Genomic DNA, 23,718 nt, shown 5'->3' on the forward strand with positions numbered 1-23,718 from the left:
CAGGCTCCACAACTCAAGTTATTATTTTTTTCCTTTTTGAGAGACATTTGTATTTTCTAAAAATTGAATTGCTGAAGGAACAAATGACAAAGGCAGATGTTCTCTTCTTTCTTGGGGCTTTCTTGCACGGCCCTGACCCCCATTCCTGAACCCCGTTGTCTGTGCTGAGGTGCCCAGCTATGAGGCCTCCTGAAGGCAGCGCTCCATTGGGGATGGGAGGCTGGGCTGGGGCCATGTGGGAACAGGGTCTTGTAATTCCTGCTGGGACTTTGATTTGGTTTCTCTGGGGAGAGAAGCCCCCAGAACAGCGTGGAGTGAATCAGAAATGGACGGGCCATGAACAGATTCACATTACAGAAAAGTGAAAGCACTCACAAAGCCCACTTGAAGCAGAGGCAGGGAGACCCTCACTGCTTCCCGTCCAGCCCCAGTGAGGGGCAGAGTGTATAAGCTCCTGCAGCTGAGCTGCGTACCCCACTGTGTAGGGAATTTGGATGGATTAAATTGCCTCTGAAGCAAAAGAAAATTCCCACAGGCTTCCTGAGGGACTCTTCAGAACAGAAAGCCCTGTGGACTATGTTTGTTTGACGGAATGTTAATTTATTAGCTGTTTGGAACCAGAGAAACCAGAGTTCTTTCCACAGGAGGATGAAAGTGTAAATATTGACCCTCAGGTGTTTCAGGTTCTTAAGGAAACCCACAACTTCAAAAATGTGAAATCCCTGCATTGGAGAACCCAAGCATGATTTTACTGGCTTGTTTTGCCATGCCTTACGTTCTATGGTATTAAATTAATTAGGTCCCATATCAAGAAGGGCAAAGCTGGGTGGAGAACATGGGTCCCTGAACTCCCAACAAGGTGCCATAAAATCCATGCATGAAGACCACGCGTGCCTGTAAGAGCATCTGCTATGGGTTTTACTTCTGATGGCTATTCTCTTTTGCACAAATTTAACACAACTGGTTACTCCTGGGGCTCTTAGAAGTCAGCATGCCTGGATTCTCCTTTTATCCCAACTACCCCTCCACTTGCGTTCCTCTTCACTTGGCCTTTAGCCCATCTTCTGAGGAAACTGAGGGGTCCCAGGTCCACTGGACTAGAACACTATGCATTCTTTATAGAAATCACATCTTTGTTTCAGCACACAGAATAGGGGAAATCCATCTGATTGCCAGGGAAAGTGATCGTGGTATTATGAATTGTTTTGAGATGAGTATTTTATTCATAACTTGGGTGTATGGACCCAGAAATGTGCCAACTGAAAGCTGGGCCTCCAGAACCCCCTGAAGAATCTAGCACCAGAAACAAGCAGGTGGCATGTTGTGAGTTATGTCTTAGCTGCAGTCACATCTCCAAAGCAGACTTCACAGCTGCTCTTAGCAGGTTTCATGGCCACCGGCACACTCTGGGGAGATGGTGAGGAGAGGTGGGGAAGGCAGTGCACAAACAGCCCACAAGGTCTGGCCGACCCATTTTGCTGTGTTCCTCGGAGGCGCAAGCGTGGTTCTTTCAGGGATGTCACAGTGTGTTAGAGAAAGGAAAAAGCTCTGTTTTCACACAAGGCAGATCCCACATGATTCCTTGGTGACTCACAGTGGGTGAGTCTAGTCTATATCCTAGGCTGGCTGCTAGGCTACAAGTGGTGGCAAAGACAGCAGCTGACCCCAGCACACTAGAGTCTGTGTTAATCCTCCCCATACCTCAAGGTGGTAGGTGCTGCTGTCTTCCTGGTTTTATATCAGAGGCAGTTTGCCCACATCACCAAGTAGTAATCAGAGACCCCAGACCCCTCCCACCCCCCCATTTAGGCCCTGTGCTATACAGACACTTCCCTTTATCTCTTCGTGCCTGGGGCCTGTGCTCCCTGATGCAATTAATTCTATCAGTGACTTTGTTCCATTCAAGTAGCCATGGGAGACGCCTCTGCTGTCATTGTTTCCACCCTGCACCTATCTCTGAGCATCACGTAAACCCACGTCTCCTGCATCTTGTGAGCAAAAGGTTGCATCAACCACCTTGCTTTCTTTTTGGTTGTGCTGGAAGTTATATGCACTTTGTTGACTTAGCAATTTGTGACTTTGAATATGAACACTCACCGCCAGTCCTATAAAGCACCCACCCTTGGCAGGAAGCAGCCTGAGGAAATTTACAAGTCCACTCGGGAGCAAAGGAGCCATGTTTCACTGAGCTAAGGTGGGGGATTTAATGAGTCTTCTTTGTACTGATCACTTGTCTGAGGCTATTTACAAAAACCTTGCAACGCTAACCCGACTTAACATATGTCTTTGTTGTCAGGCCACTGAGGAGGATGCTAACCTGGACACAGAGCCCATCACGGAAGACACCTCGGCGGAAGAAGTAACTATATGTTTTTATTATAGCTTGATTGCTTGGGGAGATAGGGCCCAGAAGGTGAAGGTGAGGAGGAGGGGAAGATGGAAGCTTGAAGTTAATGGGCTGGAAGTGGTTATTTTAGTGAAATTTGTGTCTACATACGTGCACAAACACATATGCACTCACACACAGTGTGTGCGTACTATATTCGGTATTTCCCTCAAAAGGAGCAGGTTCAGTACGGGAAAGCCCAGCTGTTAGTCAGAATAACACTCCTGGCTTTCTGGTTTGTCCATTTTCAGGAGGGTAGTGGTGTGTGAGCACCAACTCAAGGCAGGCACGCGGAGCACCCAGCAGGGGCGTGGAAGTGACAAGTGATCCCATCTGCTGGGAGTTACACAGTGTAGCTCTAGGAAGGCCTCATGAGTGTTAGAGCGAGCTATGGGATCCCGGAAGGTGAATCCATTTATGGGGAGCTGCCTTTCCAGCGGCCTGGGAGGAGATGGAGGGCTGTGAGAGGAAAGTTGAGGAGGAGGTGCCAAGAGGCTGAGGAGAAGGGGGGACGGGGAGAGTCAGATTGGAAAAGAAGATGAGAGAGGGACTGCTGAGATCCAGTCCTCAGGTGGAAATGGCACGGGGAAGGACAGAGCACAGGCTGCCACCAGCTGGGCATCTTTCTGCTGCCTTCAAGGGGGCTGCTTCTGACCCGGACAGCAAAGACCTGGCTTAGACTTGAGTAACTGAAAGTGTCGCAGTAATTCGTGACATAGAGGCAATTTGTGACAGCAGCATATTTACGAGGGACACATTAGACATTAAAGAGCTAAATTCCAAAGCTTAGTTGAGCTTGGAATTCTGGGTAAGCAACTGTATTTCTGTCAGTTAGAAAGGAAATTCTCTTGACGACAACTGGAACCACAGAGTGATGACAAAGTCATCTGTCTGCTCAGCCAGGTGCCACTGGCAACCATAGAAGTTGTAAAATCTGCAACACTATTGACTTTAAAAATAGCAGTAAAATATCATGTCCTGGGTTGATGGACGTTGTCAGCTCTTCAAAGGGACCCACTCCAAGCTGAGACTGCATTTGCCACATCCAAACCTGTGCAGACCACTACAGAGTTAAGCCTAGCAGCACCCGATCTTATGATCAGATGATATAATAGATTGGCTACATTAGGAAAATGCCATCGAGCTTCCTCATTGTCAGCTGGCTGCCTGTCAGCTCCGTGCTTCTGGTGCCGATCAGCGCCTTGGAGCTCAGCTCTCCCTAGCTTTGTGATGATCTAGCTGCAAGCCTGAACGAAACATCACTTAGCTATGCCTTGGCCTTCCCTGGAGAGTAGGCATTGCTCTGCTTGCCAAGGCACAGAGGTCAAAAAGTAAAGAGACCTGTGAGCCATCCAAGAGAGGAAGGCTCAAATCGATCATTGCAAAGTCACAGGGTAAAGAAGGAAGGTGTGCCCTCCATGCAAAGCAGAAAGGCCCGGAGTTTCAGAGGCAGCCAGCCTCTTTGCTGGGGTGATTTCTGGTGAACCTTTAAGTGTATTCATTTAAGTGTATTCATCTGACCAACATGAGGGTGGTAATTTAGCAGTTGGCTTCAGAGAAAACTCTGGTACTGAGTCAACAAAGGTGTGGGAGACTGTTCATTTTGTAGGTTCAAAGTGAGCAACAAGACTGGAGAGATGCTATCTTTCCATTTGGGCATCTATCACAAAAGAGTGGACACTTGGTGACTTGTGAACCACAGATATTTATTCTCACAGTTCTGAGGCTGGAAGTCCAAAATGAAGGCACGATGGTTTCAGTGCTCAGGGAGGAACTGCTTCCTGGTTCATGGGCAGTCATCTCTGTGTCCTTACATGGTGGACAAAGCCAATGACCTTTCAGGGGCCTATTTATTTATTTATTCATTTTATTTTTTGAGACAAATCTCACTATTTAGCTCAGGCTGTCCTTGAATTTAAGATTCTCCTGCCTCAGTCTCCCAAGTGCTGGAATTACAGACATGTACCACCACACCCAGCTCTGGGGCTTCTTTTTATAAGGGCACTAATCCCTTTCACAGGAGCTCCACCCTTGTGATCTAATCCTCCCAAAGGCCCACTTCCTAATAACATCACCTGGGGAGCTGGAATTTCAGCAAATGGACTTTTAAGGGAGCACATGATACACTCACAAGTTCTTAAGCAACTATCAGAACTCGCTAAGAATATCCTGTGGCAAAGCCTCCTACTCCCAGGTTGTCTAGTCCTCAGCATTTTTATGGTAATCTAGATGTAAATCTATTACAGGATTGCAATAAAAACAATTGACCGCTTTAAAAGTTCTATCCGATAATGGAATAGGAGATAGTAGCAATCATTATTCTCTGTTGTTTACCTTGTCTGGGTGACAAAAAAAATCAATATATATTTTATTATTAATAAATAAAGGAAGAGAGCATTAAACAAATGTTAGGGGCATTTTGCAGGATAATACTGATATTAAATTTGTTTATTTTTTTGTTGGTGGAATTGGGATTTGAACTCAGCCTCATGCTTGCCAGGCAGGCTCTATACTTGAACCACTCCACCAGCCCTTTTTTGTGATGGGCATTTTCAAGATAGAGTCTCGAGAATTATTTGCCAGGACTGGCTTTGAACCGTGATCCTCCTGATCTCTGCCTCCAGAGTAGCTGGGATTACAGGCGTGAGCCATGGAGGCCTGGACAATATTGATATTTAAAGACAGTCACTGTGTTTGTGGAACTAATGAAAAAGTGCTGGAGAAAATCCCGTGTTACTGGATGTTTCTGATGGATGGTGTGAGGAACTGACTGACTCACAGTTTTTCAGCTGAGCCCAGACGACACCACCTGGTATCCCACACAGTGGTTATTGTTTGTTTCCGTCAAGTCATTCTCGATGCCACCTCCATGGCCTTCAGGGTGGTAATTTGCAAGGTCTTCTATAACTGACGGAGTTATGGCTCAGATAAAAGAGAGAAATTGGATGGTTACTGGCCTGATCGTAGTTTCTGTCTTTTGCCCGCCTGGGTGTGTGTGATAACTGCAGTTGCCTTGTTCAGGAAGAACAAGTGCCGCGCTCAGCACGGGAGGACAGAAGGGTGAGGAAGACTTGTAAAAAAAAAAAAAAAAAGGGAGGTCCAGTCTAAGGATTGAAGCTAGGACAAGACGTCTGGTTTTGAGTTTGAGAGTGAACACCAGCTGTTTCTTCACCACTGCTGAGAAGACTTCTTTTCTCTTGAGAGGCTGGATTTGATGCTGGGCAGTTTGTGACATAAATTCACAGGAGGGAAGACTCAGTCTAATTCCACTTTGCCACTCAGAGGTGGGCAGGCACCCTTTGCCTTCTAACTGGTAGCAGCAAAGCAGCTGGCTCCATTCAGAAGTGTTTCCTGAGGGACTGACGTTGGGCTCAGTACAGAGACGAGTCATGGGGACAGAGGAGACTCCAGAAGCAAGATTTACTCCTTAAGATGATGAGGCACCTGCTGTTTGGGGTTTTGGGATCCTCCTCTCTGCTGATCTCCTTTTGCAGAGTATGTGTACTAAAGCAGATTGGAATGCTGGGAAGTTACGATGTGTAGGAGGGTTTATAGTTTAATGCAGACAACAAATGCGTCCTTTGGCCCAGATACTGCTGTGCAGAGCAAGGGGCCTCCAAAGGTCCCCAGTGGCCGCCACGCGCCTCCCCCTCCAGGGTTAACGGAGTGAATTTATCACCAGTCCAGAGGCAAGTGCCGCCTTGTTGTCTGGGAAACCCATTTGGATACCGTGCCAGGGGTACTCAGGGCAGACTTCCCCCACTGAATTGAGACGCACATAGCGAGCGCCTATTCACCCATGCGGGAAGTGATGCACCCGGATGGAGCTGTGGATGCAGTACTGGCTCTGCCAGCCGGAGCCTCCTCTGAGCCACGGGGCAGGGAGGGGGCAGGGACACACATCGAGTGTGTGGCCAGTGTAGCATCTGGCCAGAGGCTCAACTTGCTCAGTTCCCCAATCGCCTAAGCACCAGGCTCCACCCAGCATCTGGGTTCCTGTGGTATTCATAGGCAGCACAGGTGAACTTTCCTTTCACAGGAAAACCCATGAGAAATACTAGCGTTTGCCATGTGTACTTTTAACGTGCTTAGATTTCTGGGTTCTGTTTAGTCACCATCACAGACACCAGCTTCCTGTCTGGGCAACTTGGGAAAACCAGATCCAGAGACGCTGTTAAGCTATTAACGTGCTTTCACTTTATTTCCGTGACTACTGGGCACTTTGCCTCCCTTTACTCCTGTTTAGCCGCAGATCAGGAGGCCTCTGGATTAGTGAGGGTTGCTGATAACGCTAGCCATCAATTAGCAGGAGAGACCAACGGGGGTCCCTGGGGTTGTAGTGGCACCAGCTCAGAGACTAGGGAGGGACCTGCAGCTGTGCACATGGCCCCTCTCAGGGAGTCATGAGAGGCCATGGCAGCTCTTAGATGACCTCCTGAACACCTGTCATTGTGGCCTCCACTATTGATCAATATTCTGACTTCACCTTGACTTCTCCACTTGGGAAGGAGGGGAATGGGAAGGCAAACATGCAGAACACCTGGGAAAGAGAACCATCCCAAGTGACACGAAGACCCTGGTTTGAAACTCATGGCACCAGCAGGATGTCACCCAGATCAGGCCAAGTCCCTGTGCAGCCACCTGTAAGCCAACATGTTGCCTTTCCTGTTTCTTGAATCTAGACAGAAATTCACTGCTCCCCTTACAAAAACATTAGGGAAAAACAGTCTCAACTGGCTTGAATAGAAATGAGACAAGATGAATAATGAAGCCAGGGAACTCATAGAGCAATTAAAGGCAATGCAATCATAGCTTAAAGAGATAGTTAATAGTTTTGAAAGAAGGTTAATAAAGCCATGTCCTAAGCCTGCTCACTATCATACGTGATCTGTCTTCCACAACTGTGGTATTTTCTGGAGCTGCTGCTGTGTAAGTCACAGCGACGGGGCCAGTCCCTCTGGATTTGTGCTGCTTACTGTTTTCTGTCCAGCAGACCAGACACCCTTTAATCCTTCCATAGATTCCGGGAAAAGGTAGCATAAGCATAAAGCCCTCTGGAAAAAGGGAATCGTGTCCACAGAGCAGCCCATGAGTGTTTAAGCTCACTGTGGGGAGGTAATGGTGCTGACTCCGTAGAAAACTGGCCTTTATTGTAGCAGAAACGAAGGGAAATGTGTGATGTCACAACAAAAACTGGCATAGCATCTTATTTGATGTGTAAGAGGCAATTATTTGCAGGAACCCATGAAAGACAGGGACTCTGGCTCCTTTCGTCTGTAGACATCTGTCCTTTGAGCTGTTCCTTTCTCACTCGAGTGACTGTGGAACCTGGAGATGGTTCGTAGCTCTGTTCAGTCCTGACATCCTCATTTTTCTACTTCTGCAACAAGTCAGCCATCACACAGCTCCCAGAATGCTTTGTCTGAACATAAAAGCATCACACAGTCAGTGTGGGCTCTAGCATTCTCTGACACTTCAGATACCAGCTGGAGATGGCTCTGTGACCCGAGAGCCCTGGATCAGGAGGCTGCAGTGTGCTCAGGCTGCCAGGAGAGCCCAGCGTGTGCACCGCCGAGGCTGTGGTGGCTTCACTGTAGTTCCCAGGGGCAGTACAGTAGTGACTACAGCCCGGCGATTTTATGGGCCATCTCACTGGAAGACAGGTTCACCAGTGGGACTCTGCATGCCCACTCACAGTCAAGATCATTCCTGTGGAAACCATAGCTGGGTCAGGAAGTGGAACCCCTCAGCAAAGCTACCCCCTCCTGGGCTGGCATGCAGAGCAGTGGGTTGGAGGGGGCCAGAGGTCGGCCTGCATGTCTTTGGGTTCTTGCATTTGAGCCCTTAAGGAATGACAATGTGACCATCCTGCCTGCAGAGGAAGCAGGATGGTTCCATGCAGTAAGGGCCTTTTCGTGTGCTTCTGATTTTCTTCACCTTGACTTTTCATAGCCCTGGGAGGCTGGGGGAGATTTGCTTTCCTTCTGTTTTCCAAGTGGTGAAATTTAGGCACAAAGATGGATTTGCTGAGTATGACAGCCATCCAACCAAAAGGGAGTTTCAAACAAAAGCTCTTCTAGACACATTGTCTCCTTCTAAAATAACTGATTCTCCTGATATACCTAATGTTAGTGGTGGATCTTGGTTAGCAGAATCTGGACACAGGTCCTTCCTTCTGTTCAAGCCTTACAATAACTTTGTGGACAGCACAGACCACATGGAGACCCTGCCCGGGTGGCCTGTGCCCATTCTCTTCATCTCCATCCCACACCACTTGAGGGAGAGCTCGCCTCCAGGAGGTGGTCATGGTGCCTGGGCCTCACACACAGCCTGATTCTAGGTGAGCAGTTCCGGGGATGGGCGCAGCAGCCTAGCCAGGGCCGTGTGTGGCTCAAACTCCATGTCGTCACCTGGCATCCTCTCTCCTTTTGTCTTTTAAAAATTCTCTCTCCTGTTTCTAAATCAGAAAAACACAAAAATTCCTTTTTAACGTATACATAACAGTCCAGGGCTGCTTTAGCTGAGAGATGATTTTGAAAATAACCGCCCCCCCTGCAGTTTTTGGATAACATCCGTCATAGGTAGACTGTACCATTGAATTACAAGAAGTACAAAGTTTCCTATATCTTCTTAGTCCCAGAGGGATAATTTGAATAATTATGGTAAGAGAGGGGACACACACACACACACACACACACACACACACACACAGTTAATTGAGTAGACTTTCTTCTAGCAATAATGTAGCATTTGGGTAAAATGTAAAGTACTTGTTAGAAGATTTTATTGCTTTCGGATCCTTTGCAATAACACCTACCCTCACAACACACATGCAGCTGGAGTTGGGTGTGGGGATGCAGACTTCGCAATCTGTGTGAATCATAAAAATCTCTAGGGAATGTGCAAAACATATTTTTTCCAGGATACAATAGCAAAACACCCCTCAGTGCCAAATCCACACAGAGCAACCAACCAGCACCATGGAGGGATCACCCTCTCCTTCCGTGCTCTCACAAAGGCTTCCAGGAACACCAAGGATGGACTTCAGCTACCTTAGTCCCTAGACTTCTGTTACCTCCTGCCTCTCATATGTAGGATGTAGCCAAACCAGGCATGACTTTCAGGCACAGAAAATGAGAAGTTAGAATCCAGGCTATTTGAGGAAGCAGCTGGACCAGTCTTCCCTGTGCACCTGTGGGAGGCAGACACCATTGTTAGCCCATGGCATCATCAGGTCACAGTCTGGGGACTCAGACACATAAGTGCAAGTACAACAGTAGGGTTTGACTCAGGGCCTTGCACTTGCTAGGCAGGTGCTCCACTTGACCACTTGAGCCATGCCCCAGCCCTTTTTGATTTAGTTATTTTTCTGGTAAGGTCTTGCATTTTTGCCCTGGTGGGCCTGGACTGCTATCATCCTACTTGACACTTCCTGTGCAGCTGGGGTAACAGGCATGCCTCACCATGCACAGTTTGATGATTGAGATTGGGGTCCATGCTAACTTTTTACCAGGGATGGCCTTGAAACTCTATCCTCCTGATTTCTGCCTCTTGAGTAGCTGGGATGACAGGTAGGAGCCACCACCCTGACCTCAGCTTTCTTTTCAACCAGGGTAAGTCACATGTTTCATGAGTAATGATTAGCCTGTCAGGCTCAGGAAACAACTGAGTAATGTATGCTGTGCGTATCACATATGGGACATATCACATATTATCGTGGGACAGGTAGCTTATTATAGGAAGGACCGCTCCCAACTGGAGCAGTTTTAGTATTATGTAAGCCCGCTGCATCAGGGTGGCTGCAAATGGAAATGGAAATGGTGAGGAGGTGAGCAAACCTTTCCTTCCCTTCACTGAGGGTTTTAATGGGACATTGGGAAACAGCTCCCCAAATTCCTGTTTGTTCAGCGTTGGAACAGTCATCAAGCCTTCTCTGGTTTTCAGGCCCAGAAGGGAATTGTACCCTTGGCAGTTCTACCTGTGAGAAGAAGAGAAGGCCGGGCTCCCTGTGTGAGCAGATTTCCTGGCCGTGCAGGAGAACCAGAGCTGCAGATTTTGGTTCAGGAGTGTCTGTGGGCCTGGGTGTCACAGGGTTCCTGGGATGCAGTGCTTCTGGTCTCCAGGGCCTGTGCAGAGTGCTTCAGAGCAAGGGTGTGAAACCTGGGCCACCAGAGGAGTCTATCCTGGAGCTAAAGAACCATTGTGGAAGAATTCAGACCATAAAAGAAATCATTCCTTTTCCCAAACCAATGGTACTGTGACATCTAGTTTTGAGTTAATGCTAAGTTTATTGCTGTGTGACACGTATTTTTGCTATACACATGGACAATACTCATTTCAGTTAGTAGCTGAACTCATTACATATTGGAGAGGTAGATCTTTGTCTCTTTTTGGTTTTAATTAATTAAAAAAACCGCAAAGGACATGGCTCAGGTGGTAGAGCACCTGCCTAGCAAGCGTGAGGCCTTGAGTTCAAACACCAACACTGCCAAAAAGAAAAAAAAGAAGAAACAAAATCCCATGGATTTTTAGTTTTATGGTTCCAAAGCACAGCCCACAGTCAAGCTCACAGGGCAGGAGTGGAGGCAAGGCGCCCGGTGCCCGGTGCCCTATGCCCAGTGTGGCTCCCGCAGGGCGCCCACTCTCCCCTTCTCCATCCAGATGATGCTGTGTCCCCTGCCTCAGAACCTCTTCCTCCACCTTGAGAGCTACGCTGTGCATCTTCTGACTTTCTGACCTTCACCGTTCCTCTCTGGCTAGTCCTCTGCCTCCCTCGGATAGGACCGTGTGATTACTCGGACAGCATCTGTCTCTGCATTGGTGAACCGCGCTACTCAGAAGTCCCCATTATAAGATGTAAGCCTTTTAATCTAATGTGTAAGGATAATAATTCATATAAAGTAAGTAAACACTCAGAACCTCACAGCTCCGTCCTCCCCCTGCGTCTTCCTTGCCTTTCCTTTCGAGTTGCCGTGTGAACAGTGCACACTCATCCGCTTGCGTGTCCAACCAGTGCCTCCTCGGGATCCATCCTACAACGGTGGGCTGGGGGCTGCTGTGTGAAGAACGTGCCCTTCGGAGTCGGGCTCTGTTACACAGCAGTGAGGACAACAGCCTGACGTGAGGCAGTGAACTCATCAAACACTCAGGAAGTGACTTTAACCAAGCCACCGAGGCACAGGAAACAACAGAATAAGGAAAGACATGGCAGAGTCACCTTGATGAGCCCAACTCCAAGACGGTTGTGGGAAATTCCTTGACTGCTAAAACACATTTCCACAAACAGTGGGTTAAACACCACAGGCCCGGGGGTGGAGAGTCCTAAAATCCAGTCTCTGTAGGGCGGTGTCCGTCTCCAGAACCCAGTGACCCTCCTTCTGCAGCCAGAAGAACTGGCATCCTTGGCTCTGGATCCTCCCAGCGGCAGCGTGAGCTGGCTTCACTGGCACCTGTTCTCTGAGGCTGACCCTGCTGCCCATCTCCTGCAGGACCCTCCAGTTAAAGCAGGGTGACCCAGGGTGATTTTCCCACCTCACCATCCTTAATCGCATTTATGGAGTCCTCTCTGCCTTGTCCAGAGCCCCTTCCTTATGTTCAGTTCTGCTCTTTGGGGTTTCACTTACACACATTCACTACAGTCTGAAAGTATTAAACGGAAGACTCCAGAAATAAGAATTCAGGAACATTTTCCTACATAAGCACAAGGCCATTCATGAGTCTTAACTCTCATGCATGCTGAGTAGCACAATGAACTCTAACCTTACCCCCTGCATCCTGCCCAGGATATATATCCACACTGTATATGCTGCCCACCTGTGAGTCACTTAGTAGACACCTTGATGAGCAGATCAACTGTCTTGTGTTCAACCGACTCTTATCTTACTTAACAACAGCACCAAAGTGTAGGAGTAGTAATGCTGGACACACCAAAGAGAATAGGTGCTTCTTTTAAAGAAAAGGTGATTTGCTGGGTGGATTTCCACCTGTGCCTTTGATTTCAGAAAGACCAGGCCTTGGAGCCACCAATTCATCGAGCTGCCAGAACCACTGGACTGAGGGCAGCTGCTCTCCACCCAAGAGCAAGCCCTCTCCAACCCTGCTCCTCCCCAGACAGGCCAGCTGGCACCCCGTGTCTTGGTGCCTTCAATGCCCTGTCCTTGCCTCCTGGATCGCAGAGGCCTAGCCTGGATCCCCAAGTGCCAGTCCCTTGCCACACACCGATGCCTGGTAGCTGTTGCAAACTGCTAGCCTTCTTTTGTCAAAGGGCCAAGGTGCGATTGGTTTCCTTTCCTTTTTTATGAGTTTATTTTAAAATTGAAATTAGTTATTTTCTTTTCTAGCCAGTACTAAATAGAGCAGTTTGTTGAATTAATCTGCTAGATTACAGAAAAAAAAAAAAAGAAAGAAAAGGTGAAAGGTTATCGCAGGTGTGTATGTATAGGAAAACAGTTCATATATATATAGGTTTTGGTACTCTACATGCTTCACGTATGCACTGGTGGCCCTGTCACTTGCAGACAGGGGGAGGCTGCTGTGACATACAGGTTCAGAAGCTCAGCACATGGACAGTTGAGTGCCCGTGGTTCTGACCATACAGGGTTGCTGTCTGTAGGACCACGTGGTCTGTCTAGAGGACAAGTGTGAAGCCTAAGGGCTTAGGTGTTAATCCTAAGGAACATGGTAACTCAATGTAGCATTCATGGTTGGATCCTGATTTGAAGAAATCAACTGGAAATGTATTTTTTGAGACAATGAGGGGTCTTGAACATGGAATAGGTAACATTTTTGTTGGTTTTTCTTTTTGGTTTTTGTTAATTTTTTTCTAAAGTAAAGCATATAAACCGTAACAGCTCACTTCTGAATACTTCAGTAGGCCCCATTCTCCTGCCATAATCACCGACAAGTTGACACTTCATTCCCATCTTCCCCCAACCCATGGGGCTAAGAAGGTCAATGCTACTTTACCTGTTAAACTCTACTGCCCTTCTCAGCATGGTGTGTACATCCTGGAAAAATCAGTCACAGCTCAATTGGTCGTTGCTCTGCTGGACAGGGCATTGATTTCCAACCGTTAATTTTAGCAGAAGGCACTAGCTTGCTGATCACCTCATAAGGCTCTCAGCCCATGGTTCAGGAGCTACCCCTGCAGGGATTTTAGGTTTGTGACCTAGGGCCTTTGCCAATGAGTGCTTGCTCCTGCAGAGTCAATGTTGTGTGTGTGTGTGTTTAATGCAAATAAAAACTAGCTGTGAAGGTAATTGTGAATTAGGAAAAATTCTGCCTTTTAGTTTACGTTTCTCATGTGAAACGTAAACTGTAGGGAAAGATGTTTGGGTGGGCCATTGGTAAAAAGTAATAGGTTGCTTAGGATGCAGAGGACCACAAGAGAACATTGTTGATATATGAAAGAGCCAAGTGATCTACAAAACCACAGCCTTGTTGAACCCATCAGAGAGCAAGGTGACCACGTGAACGTCACTACCAGTCCTTGTGAGGAGCTGGGGCATGCGTGATTTCACCTGTGGCAGTGAAGAGACAGAATTCACAGCCACCATCAAAGTGGGTTAGAAGAGCACAGCTGAGTGTGGGTTTGTTCCAGTTTGCAACCTCGGGAACCCAGGACACAGGGAGCTCACGCATCCCTCCTCAGCTCTTCTCACGGATCCTTGCTGGCTACATGTGACAGTGGGGACAGGACAGGACCCAACAGAGCCCCCTTCGTGATGAAAAACCCTAACCGGCTCCCAAATTTTCTCTCACACGATGCAAAACCTGAAGTAACTGGAGAGGGAAGAAGGCCCTGCCTGTGGGAGGCATGTAGACGCGAACGTCCGCCCTCCCGAGGGAGGGTCAGGAAGCCCTCCCTCCCTCTGCAGGACAAACCAGGGACTGAATAGCAGGCAGCAGCAATCAGGCCACCTCCGGTCCAGGCTACCTCTGCCGAGACTGAGGAGAGGTAGCGGGGATGCATCACACACTTGGGGGAGAGCCAGGAAGGAAAGAAGAGAATGGCTGCCACTGGGAGGTGGGGGAGCTCTTCTATCCCAAACGTCCACCTGTGGGAAGCTGACTTTGGCTGGCGGACAGGAACCCCAGGGCCTCCCATAAGTCCTACAGCGGGAACACCACCATCGGTCTTCCTTGGGATGGCAGAGAGCACAGCACCTGCAGAGAGCTCTGGATGCTCCAGAGCCAGCACAGCAGAGCCGTGGCGTCCACTACGGGAATCCTGGTGGTGTGGCACCCAGAAGGCAACTGTAACAATAAAACCTGAGCCCAGGTCAAGCACCCAGGAGACAAACTCAACCCCAACGCTCAAGAGCTGACGGGAGAAAAGATGAGGCCCACTTTGGGTATAAGAATATTTAGCTGTCCTTACAAGCCTTCCACATGACATGCAGCATGTGATGAAATATTAGGAAGCACACACCAAGACAAACAGACAAACACAAGGCAGAAGAGCCCCCACTGCAGAACAGATGCTGGAACCCACAGGCAGGACCTTTCAGATTATTGTACTATAAACGGTAGCTGTGAATGATGTGAACAGAGACTGGACTTGAGTGAAGATATGAAAACCGTGAAGATGAGTGCAGAAACTTGGAAAAGATACCAGAGGTGAAGCAGGTAATAAGCTCGTTAACAGATTGGATGCAGTGGAGGAAAAGAATCAGAGGACTCAAGGTAGATAAAAAGAAAATATTTTAACTATATAGTCTTAGGTCTGAGGTTGTAATTAAAATCCTCCCGACACAAGGCCTTCAAGACTAGAGGACCCACTGGGGGTGTGGTTCAAGTGTAGAGTGCCTGCTTGAGAAGCCCTGAGTTCAAACCCATACCACCAAAAAATAAATAAATAAAAAGACTAGAGGATTCAATAATGAATTCTATCAAACATTTAAAGAAGAAACAATACCACTTCTACACAAATGTCTGCAAAAAATAGAGGAGGGAACGCGTCCTAATTATTTATCAAGCCTGACTTACCTGATACCAAATCCAAACAGGCATTATGAGGGTAAAAAAACAAATTCCAGGACAATGTCTCTTATGGACACACAAGGAAAGTTGAATCTAGCAAAATATAGAGAATAATACATCACAACCAAGGAGAAATTATTCCAAGAAAAAAAATTTTTGTTAACATTTGAAGAGAAATTAATATTATATGCCATATTAACAGACTAAAAAGAAAAACTATATGAACATCTCACCAGATGCACAAAAATCATTTAACAGAGCTCAAAATCCATTCCTAATAAAAATTGTTAAAATTATGACTAAAAGGCACATCCTCAGTGTTATAAAGTGCTTCCACAAAAAATATAGCTGGGCTGGCGGAGTGGCTCAAGTGGTAGGGCACCTGCCTAGCAAGCATGAGGCCCTGAGTTCAAACCCTTATGCTGCCAAAAAAACAAAACAGAGCTTACAGCTTATATCAAACCTAATGGCAAAGAGAATGCTTTTGCCTTAAGCTTGTTGCAAGGGTATCCACTTGCACCATTTCCACCCAGCTTACACTGAAAATTATTGGTGAGACAACAAGGCCAAAAAAAAAAAAGAAAAAAAGAAAGGAAAGGGAAGAGTTGAGTTGTAAGTTACATAATTTAGAAAGGAAAAAACAAAACTGTGTTTATTTCCACACCACATGACTACTTATATAAATTATACAAAAATTTACTGAAACTTGAATTTAACAAGGTTGTAGGATATAATATAAACACCGAAAAGTCGGTTTTATTTATACAGGTGACAAAATTGGAAATGAGAAAGAAAATGGTGTAGAATAGCCTCTCAAAACATTCAGCACATCAAAATAAACCTTACAAAATAAGTGCACGCCTTGCATACAGAAGGCTAAAACAGTGCTGAGAGAGGAACTACTTAGTAAGAAAGACTACTCGGGTTGGAGGTCAGAGGTCCCAAGTTCGGTCTTTTCAAAAGGATTTTGAGATTCAGTGCGATGCCAGTCAAAACCTCAGCACTTCTCCTACACTTGACAAGCTGTCTTTTGGTGGTGGTGGTGTTGGCTGTTTGTTTTTCAATGCTGGGGTTTGAACTTAGGGTCTTGCATATGGTAGGCAGCAGCTCTACCCCTTGAGCTGCAAGAAGCTGATTCTTAAACGTCCATGGAAATATGAAGGATTCAGGATAGTCAAGACAACTTTGCAAAAGAAGAATAGAGTCAGAGAGCTCACGCTGCCCATTTTCAAGTCATACACAGAGATACAGTAATCAAAGCAGCGTATGCATCACACACTTGAGGGAGAGCCAGAAAGGAAAGAAGAGCCAAAAGTATGAATAGAAAGAGACTGCAGTGTACGGTCAATTGATTTTTGACATGGATTCCAGCATAATTGGGGGGGGTCTCCCTTTTAACAAATGGTATTTGAACAACTGGATATTTATAAACGAAAAGATAAATCTTGACACTTACTGATAAAATATGCAAATGTCATTGACCCAAATGTTTAAGAACTGAGGCACTATAGAAGAAATAACCTGGTTTAATCAAAGTCCTTTTTAGTCAGGTCACTAAAAGCCTGAGCCCTAAAAGAAATAATAAGTAAACAGGAATTCATAAAAATAAAGACTTCTGAACTGGGCACTGGTGACTCATGCTGTAATCCTAGCTACTCAGGAAACAGGAAGATCACAATTCAAAGTCAGCTATTGAAGAGACCCTATCTCAAAACTACCCAACACAAAATGGGGCTGGTAGAGCGGCTCAAGTGGTACAGTTTCTCCCTTTTAAGCATGAGGCCCTGAGTTCAAACCCCAGTACCACTAAATGAACAAATAAATAAATAATACTTCTTTCCTTGAAAAGACAATTGTCAGAAAAGTCGTTATCTGGCCAAACTGGGAAAAAATATTGGTGCAGTCCCTTATCTCTATCCCTGGGTTCTGCATCACGGATTCAGTCAACCACAGACAGAAAATATTTGAAAATACTGCATCTGTACTGAATGTGCACGGCCTTTTTCTTGCCATCTTTCTTGAAATAACCCTGTTTCATAACTTTTACATGGCATTTCCGTTGCATTAGGCACGATGAGTAACCTAGAGGTGTTTAAAGTGTGCAGTAGACGCTATGTACAAACACCACACCATTTTATATACAAGGAACTTGGGCATCCCTGGGTTTTGGCCTCCCCAGGGAGTCTTGGATCCAATCCTCTCGATGCCATGTCTGTTTCGTGGCTGTGAGAGAGATGAGGTGAGTCGTTCACATTGCTGTCTGAAAGCCTGCACGTACAGAACAAGCACTGGCAGTTTGTGTTGTGTTTATTTGTGTTATCATGGGAGAAAGGGTTGCTAAACATCTCAGTTAGGTAAATTAAATTGCCCTTCCATAACACAGCAAAATGTTTCCGAATACATTGGCAAGATCTGTTGGGACGTGAGACGTTTTAACATGGACGTGATAAACAAGATTCATTCCTTAAGGTATTGCAGACAAAGTCTTGGCTCAACAATTCTTTTCTGGCACTTGGTTCTTGTAACTATGAGTGCTTGAAAAGAGTAAACTACACTTAAATATTTCAGTGATTCATGACTTTCATTTGTTCATATTGTTTCCCTGGTTAGTTCAAATGAATGACATTGAACATCAAAACGAAAAATTTAGCAACAAAAATGAGCCTCGAGATGAGCTTCCTGCAATCACATCGAGCTCGTGTAAGCGTGACACATTCTCCCTCGAGCGCTGCTCGTCCTCCTCCTGCGTGCATCACCAGCAACCTGTCATCCCGGTTACTTGCCTTCTTTTAATCATGAAAAATATTCCCAAGTCTTTCTCAAGGTCAAAGCAGAAATCTGGTGTGTATGTTGTTTCTTCCTGGTCATAACACGCACTCAATCCATTACCATGCACACAGTCTCTCTCTCTCTCTCTCTCTCTCTCTCTCCCTACCTATCATGTAGTGTGGGTGTGTGCACATGTGGGTATGATATAATTTGGTTGTCATATTCCCTGCTACAGTTTCCATTCTCAGTTTTGGGATTTCTTCCTATAGCCTTTTGCTGGTAAGACTAAGCTGGTAAGGAGAGGGTGGTTATTGCCAGGAAAAGAGCAAAGAGCCCATTGACCCTCAGGGAACTCTGCAGACAGGCCTGTGAAGAGGTCAGAGGAGCTCACTCTTAGAGTCAGATCTTTTTGATTGGCAGGGGCGGGAGGTGTGATGGTTGTGTCGAAGCATGCAGAAGTTTAAGATTCAGTTGAGTAGGTGTGTGTAGCTCCTTCTGTCCAGACTGCAAGCCTGCCTGGCTCTTCAGAGAGAGACTGTGTCACCATTGCCAAATCCATCATGGCTCTGAGCAGGGGAGAAATGGCCACCCCAAAGGAAATGGCCCTGTGGTTCGGGCTGGCTGGGGCACAGACTCTGGGATGAGATTCACCTCCAGGGAGCCTTGAGTAGTGAACGCTGGGATCCACACTCCTCCTGCGAGGAAAGGAGGGAGAAGACTGGGCGGAAGGAGGAGACCACATGGAGGCCAGGACAAAGGCCAAGGCAATCATAATGTGGAGGGAAGGCAGAGACCCCACACTCCAGGTCATAAATGTGGGGTGCCACAGGAAGGACGTGGTCTGGACCCGGGTGTCTCTTAGTGGAGACTTAGTGGCAGTTCCCACAGAGTCCCTCATATCCCTGTAGTTGGAAGATGTGTGCTGTGGCCTGATGGCAGGGGTTAGGGAACGGGTTCTGGTCTAGAAGCAAAGAAAGAGAAAGAAAGTCCTGAGTCTTGTATGAAAGGTCTTGATCGGGATAAATGGCTCCACACCCTACCCCAGGCAGGGAGTCGGCAGCAACACAGTTTTATATTTTCATCAGTGATATCATGGTTGTTTTTATTTTTTTTTATTTGTAATGTGCTTTCTTTTTTTTTATTCATATTTGCATACAATGTTTGGGTCATTTCTCCCCCTTCCCCCACCTCCTCCCTCTCACCCCCACCCCCTCGCTACCCGGCGGAAACTATTTTGCCCTTATCTCTAATTTTGTTGTAGAGAGAGTATAAGCAATAATAGGAAGGAACAAGGGGTTTTGCTGGTGGAGATAAGGATAGCCATACAGGGCATTGACTCACATTGATTTCCTGTGCGTGGGTGTTACCTTCTAGGTTAATTCTTTTTGATCTAACCTTTTCTCTAGTTCCTGGTCCCCTTTTCCTATTGGCCTCAGTTGCTTTTAAGGTATCTGCTTTAGTTTCTCTGCATTGAGGGCAACAAATGCTAGCTAGTTTTTTAGGTGTCTTACCTATCCTCACCGCTCCCTTGTGTGCTCTCGCTTTATCATGTGCTCAAAGTCCAATCCCCTTGTTGTGTTTGCCCTTGATCTAATGTCCACATATGAGGGAGAACATACGATTTTTGGTCTTTTGGGCCAGGCTAACCTCACTCAGAATGATGTTCTCCAATTCCATCCATTTACCAGCAAATGATAACATTTCGTTCTTCTTCATGGCTGCATAAAATTCCACTGTGTAGAGATACCACATTTTCTTAATCCATTCGTCAGTGGTGGGGCATCTTGGCTGTTTCCATAACTTGGCTATTGTGAATAGTGCCGCAATAAACATGGGTGTGCAGGTGCCTCTGGAGTAACCTGGGTCACAGTCTTTTGGTTCATGGTGGCAAAATATATCACCTTCAATTCACCACCTTACTTAGTCATTTCTGGCATATGGTTCAGCAGCATTGGGAACACGCCATTGATGCAGCCATCGTCACCACCCATCTCCAGAGCACTGGTCGTGCAGCCCACATTCCACAGCGAGGACACATTTCACATTCCCACCAACCACAGTGCACAAGCCTCTAATTTCTCTGCACCCTTGCCAAGGTATTTTCTGGTTTTGGGTGCCCCCTCCCATTGCTGCTGTATTTCATTGTGACTTTTTTCCTTTCGGTAGTGCTGGGGATGGAACGCAGACCCCCAGCACTGTGACTTTGATTTGCATTTCTCTAACAATTTGTGGTGTGGTCTTGTTTCCATTGCTTCTTGGTCATTTTTTCTCTTCCTGGGAGAAATATCTATGCAAGTCCTTTGCTCTTTTTTTTTTTTTTTATCAGAGTGTTTGGTTTGTTTTTTTTTTACTATTGTTGTTACTGAATTGTAGGAGTTTGGGGTTTTTTTTATTTTTACACATTCTAGATATCAAACCCTTATCTGATATCTGTTGCAAAAATTTTCTTCTATTGTGTGAGTTGTCTTATCACTCTGTTGTCCTTTGAGGTCCAGAAGTTTTGAATTTTTATCTAGTCAGTTTATCTAATTTTTTCTTTGTTGTCTGTGCATTTGGTGTCTATTTAAAAAGAAAAAAAAGTGATTGTCTCCCTAAGGTCACAGAATTCACTCCCAATCTTCTTCTAAGAGTTTTGTAGTGGTAGCTCTTCTGTTTAGGCCTTTGTTCTATTTCATATATGGCGTGAAGTGAGGATGTAGCTTCATTCTTTTGCATGTGGCTATCCGGTGTTACAACATTTGATAAATCAATAATGCCATTTTATGACACTATGAATGCATTTCGATCTCCGGCCTTCTTACATTTTCATGTGATGAATTTATTCTCATAAGTGAAGTATGGCCATGTGCCATGTAACATGTTAACTGATGACTGCATAAATGATAGCGGTTTGTGAGATAATATGCCTTAGTGACTTAGTCTGTGCAAGTATACTCTGTGATGTCCACACCATGAGGAACAGCCAAGGGAGCATTTCTCAGCAATAGGTGACTGTACTTGCTCTATGTCTACCTACAAATAGGAGGAGCAAAAGGAATTCTAGAGAGAATGGTTATGGAAAGGGCAGAGAATGTGCTGAATCCAAAAGAGTTTGTCATTCTGCCCCACAGACTGTGGTATGGAAGAGTCTTGCAGAATTCTGTCCCAGTAAGTAGGTAGGACATGAGGAGTCTGGAAGGAGGAGGAGAGAGGAAGGTAGACTGGCAAAGTGAGGTACCTTTGCCTCTGGAACTCACCTCCTTGCCACTGGGACTGTCCACCAGGCTCTGGCTTTGCCCCCTCCCCTCTAACACCTTCCTCAGCACCTGTGGCATCAGAGTCCTCACTGCAGCCCAGCCCTGGTAGGAAGGAGGGTCAGGCTGGCTGTGTAGGTCCAAAATGCTTGCCATCTCCAGCTAAGGTTTTATTGGCAGGCTTTTGGGTTTTCCCCAGCGTGTCTCTGTGGTTTGTCCTACCAAATTCTGTTGGGTGAACTTGGCTGGTTGATACCTCTTGGGTGAGGATATCTGTGATTCTGTGTTTTACAAGTACTTATACTGGAGCTACATACCAAGAGGAATTTGAGGCACCTATTAAAAATGCCCCCAATATAATAGATTGAAACTTAAAACCACATCAAAGTCACAGAAAAAGGAAGGCAAGAGAGCAAAACAAAGAAAAATAGGTACCAGCCAATCCCCACAGCTTAAAGTGTTTCAAATGGACACCGTCTGTATCTCAGGCATACAGCCTGGTGTTGCCATATACACAGTGATCTGCTTAGTGTCCTCCAGCTCTCTAGCAAATCCCTCTTCTCAGGGTCCTTGTATTTATTTGCTCTTAACAAATCTCCAGCTTATGATCTGGTATTGTATACTCAGTCCTGAGCTGAGTGTAGGATCTCCAGAACTCACTTACCCTGTGTGATGGAACCTCTGCACCTCCCCTCCACCCCTCTCCGCCCTTGGCAACCACCATTACTCAACCTCTGTGTGGCAGGTAGATTTATAATTCCATTCTGAGCTCCTAGAGGTGAAAGTGAAAGGAGAAAAACAATCAGTTATCTAATTCTTAGCATCTATGTATTAAAACACAAGCGAGGCCCACAAATACAGCCTATCATAGTGTCTGAACCAAGTTTCATTTTTCCTGTACTTATACACCAAGGATCACCTGTACAACCCAGTACACAAGCCCATAATCAGCATAGCATTGGATTTCTTATACATCCTTCTCAGATGGCCTATAAGTTCACTGAGAATGTGGCAGGACAGAGGTCAGTGGAGAGTTTGACAGGACACTGGGCAATATGGCTCAAGTTGAGCCCTGGCGTGACACCAGCTTGATGCAGTATCAATTCCATAATTTGTAGAAAAGAACATGGGGGACCATTTTTCTCACAATCTTCAATGAAAGCAATTTACTCAGCTGAGCTTTGTAAGAAGCCAAATCGCAGTTGTGAAGCAGGCAGGGGTCAATCCCTGAACCCTGTGCAGGTCAGCTGGGGCCAGGCCCACGTGTCAGCGGTGCTCGGGACACAGTAGGAACTCACAAACACTCTTCAGTCAATCATCCACATGTTGAACGTAACATTTTAAGCTTAACTAAGATGTGGAAATTTGTTCCTATTTCCTCAGAACAAACAGAAAATTTCATATCAAGTTTTAGATTCAAAATTAAGCTACCTATCAGCTTAGAGTTTATTTGCCGGACAGAGAGGAAAATGTAAAAAAAAAATATCCTATGCTCCAATTATTCCAGCCACCTTAATAAAAATTACCTCTGTTTTTCTCAGTGAAACTTAAAAATATCCACCAACCTAGAAAATTTGCCAACGCAGTGCATCTATTTATGCCCAGAGTGCTTTCAGTGACTCATCACTGCACACTCGCCTCTGTGGATTCTTTCAGATGTCCCTAATCCAGAGTGTTTTCTACTCTCCATTGTTGATGTGAGTGGCAGGACAGCAGGGTGACGGGGAGCTGATCTTTCTTGCCTGGGTACTTCATTTGTGCCGTGCTCTGTATGTTTGTGTCCCCTCGAATGGGGGCCTTTGGGAGGGGATTAAGTCTTGAGAGAGGAGCCTGCAGGTGGGATTGGTTTGAAGTCGTTGCTCCCTGCACACATGGCTGTGGTGGACACCTTTGGCCTGTGCCATAGCAATCTGCCACCAGCCCAGGCTCCTTCATCGTGTGGAGACCCCCTCCCTGCTCCTGCTCTGAGATGGATTCTTGATGTGAAAGCAGCTCCAGGTTTTAGGATTTTTAAAGGCCCCTTTTTATCTGTGGGAACAGCACTCGGGATATTGCCTGTGGGTGGAGGTTGAGGGGTGTTCACTTCCCACTGGAGGCCACACAGAAGGGAGCGAAGCACTTTGGAGTGGCCTCCGCTCACAACCGAGGAAGGAGATGTGCTCCTCTGGGGAATGAGATGGTGGTGGTCTGCTCATGTCTGCAACCTCCACGGCAGCAGGTGAGGCCAGGGCCCAGTGCACTTTTGCCTATAACTGTTTTGATGTGGTTTCTCCTCTTTTCACACACACACACACACACAGATGCACACACACTTGGGGCCAGCTTAAGTATTCAAAATTTCTTTTAATG

At 46.3% G+C, this 23,718-nt stretch overlaps 1 protein-coding gene across 2 annotated transcripts in view; it reads left to right on the forward strand.

The window, feature by feature from the left end:
• The window catches only part of Rps6ka2 (ribosomal protein S6 kinase A2), a 319,159-nt gene that overhangs the window by 1,650 nt on the left and 293,791 nt on the right, over positions 1-23,718 (forward strand). For both annotated transcript variants that reach the window (XM_074070532.1, XM_074070500.1), the window contains exon 2: positions 2,297-2,359. In XM_074070532.1, the coding sequence (XP_073926633.1) occupies positions 2,297-2,359 (63 nt within the window). The remainder of the gene's footprint in view (positions 1-2,296; positions 2,360-23,718) is intronic.

The sequence above is a fragment of the Castor canadensis genome, chromosome 1 (genome assembly GCF_047511655.1).
Source record: "Castor canadensis chromosome 1, mCasCan1.hap1v2, whole genome shotgun sequence".
Taxonomy (NCBI): domain Eukaryota; kingdom Metazoa; phylum Chordata; class Mammalia; order Rodentia; family Castoridae; genus Castor; species Castor canadensis.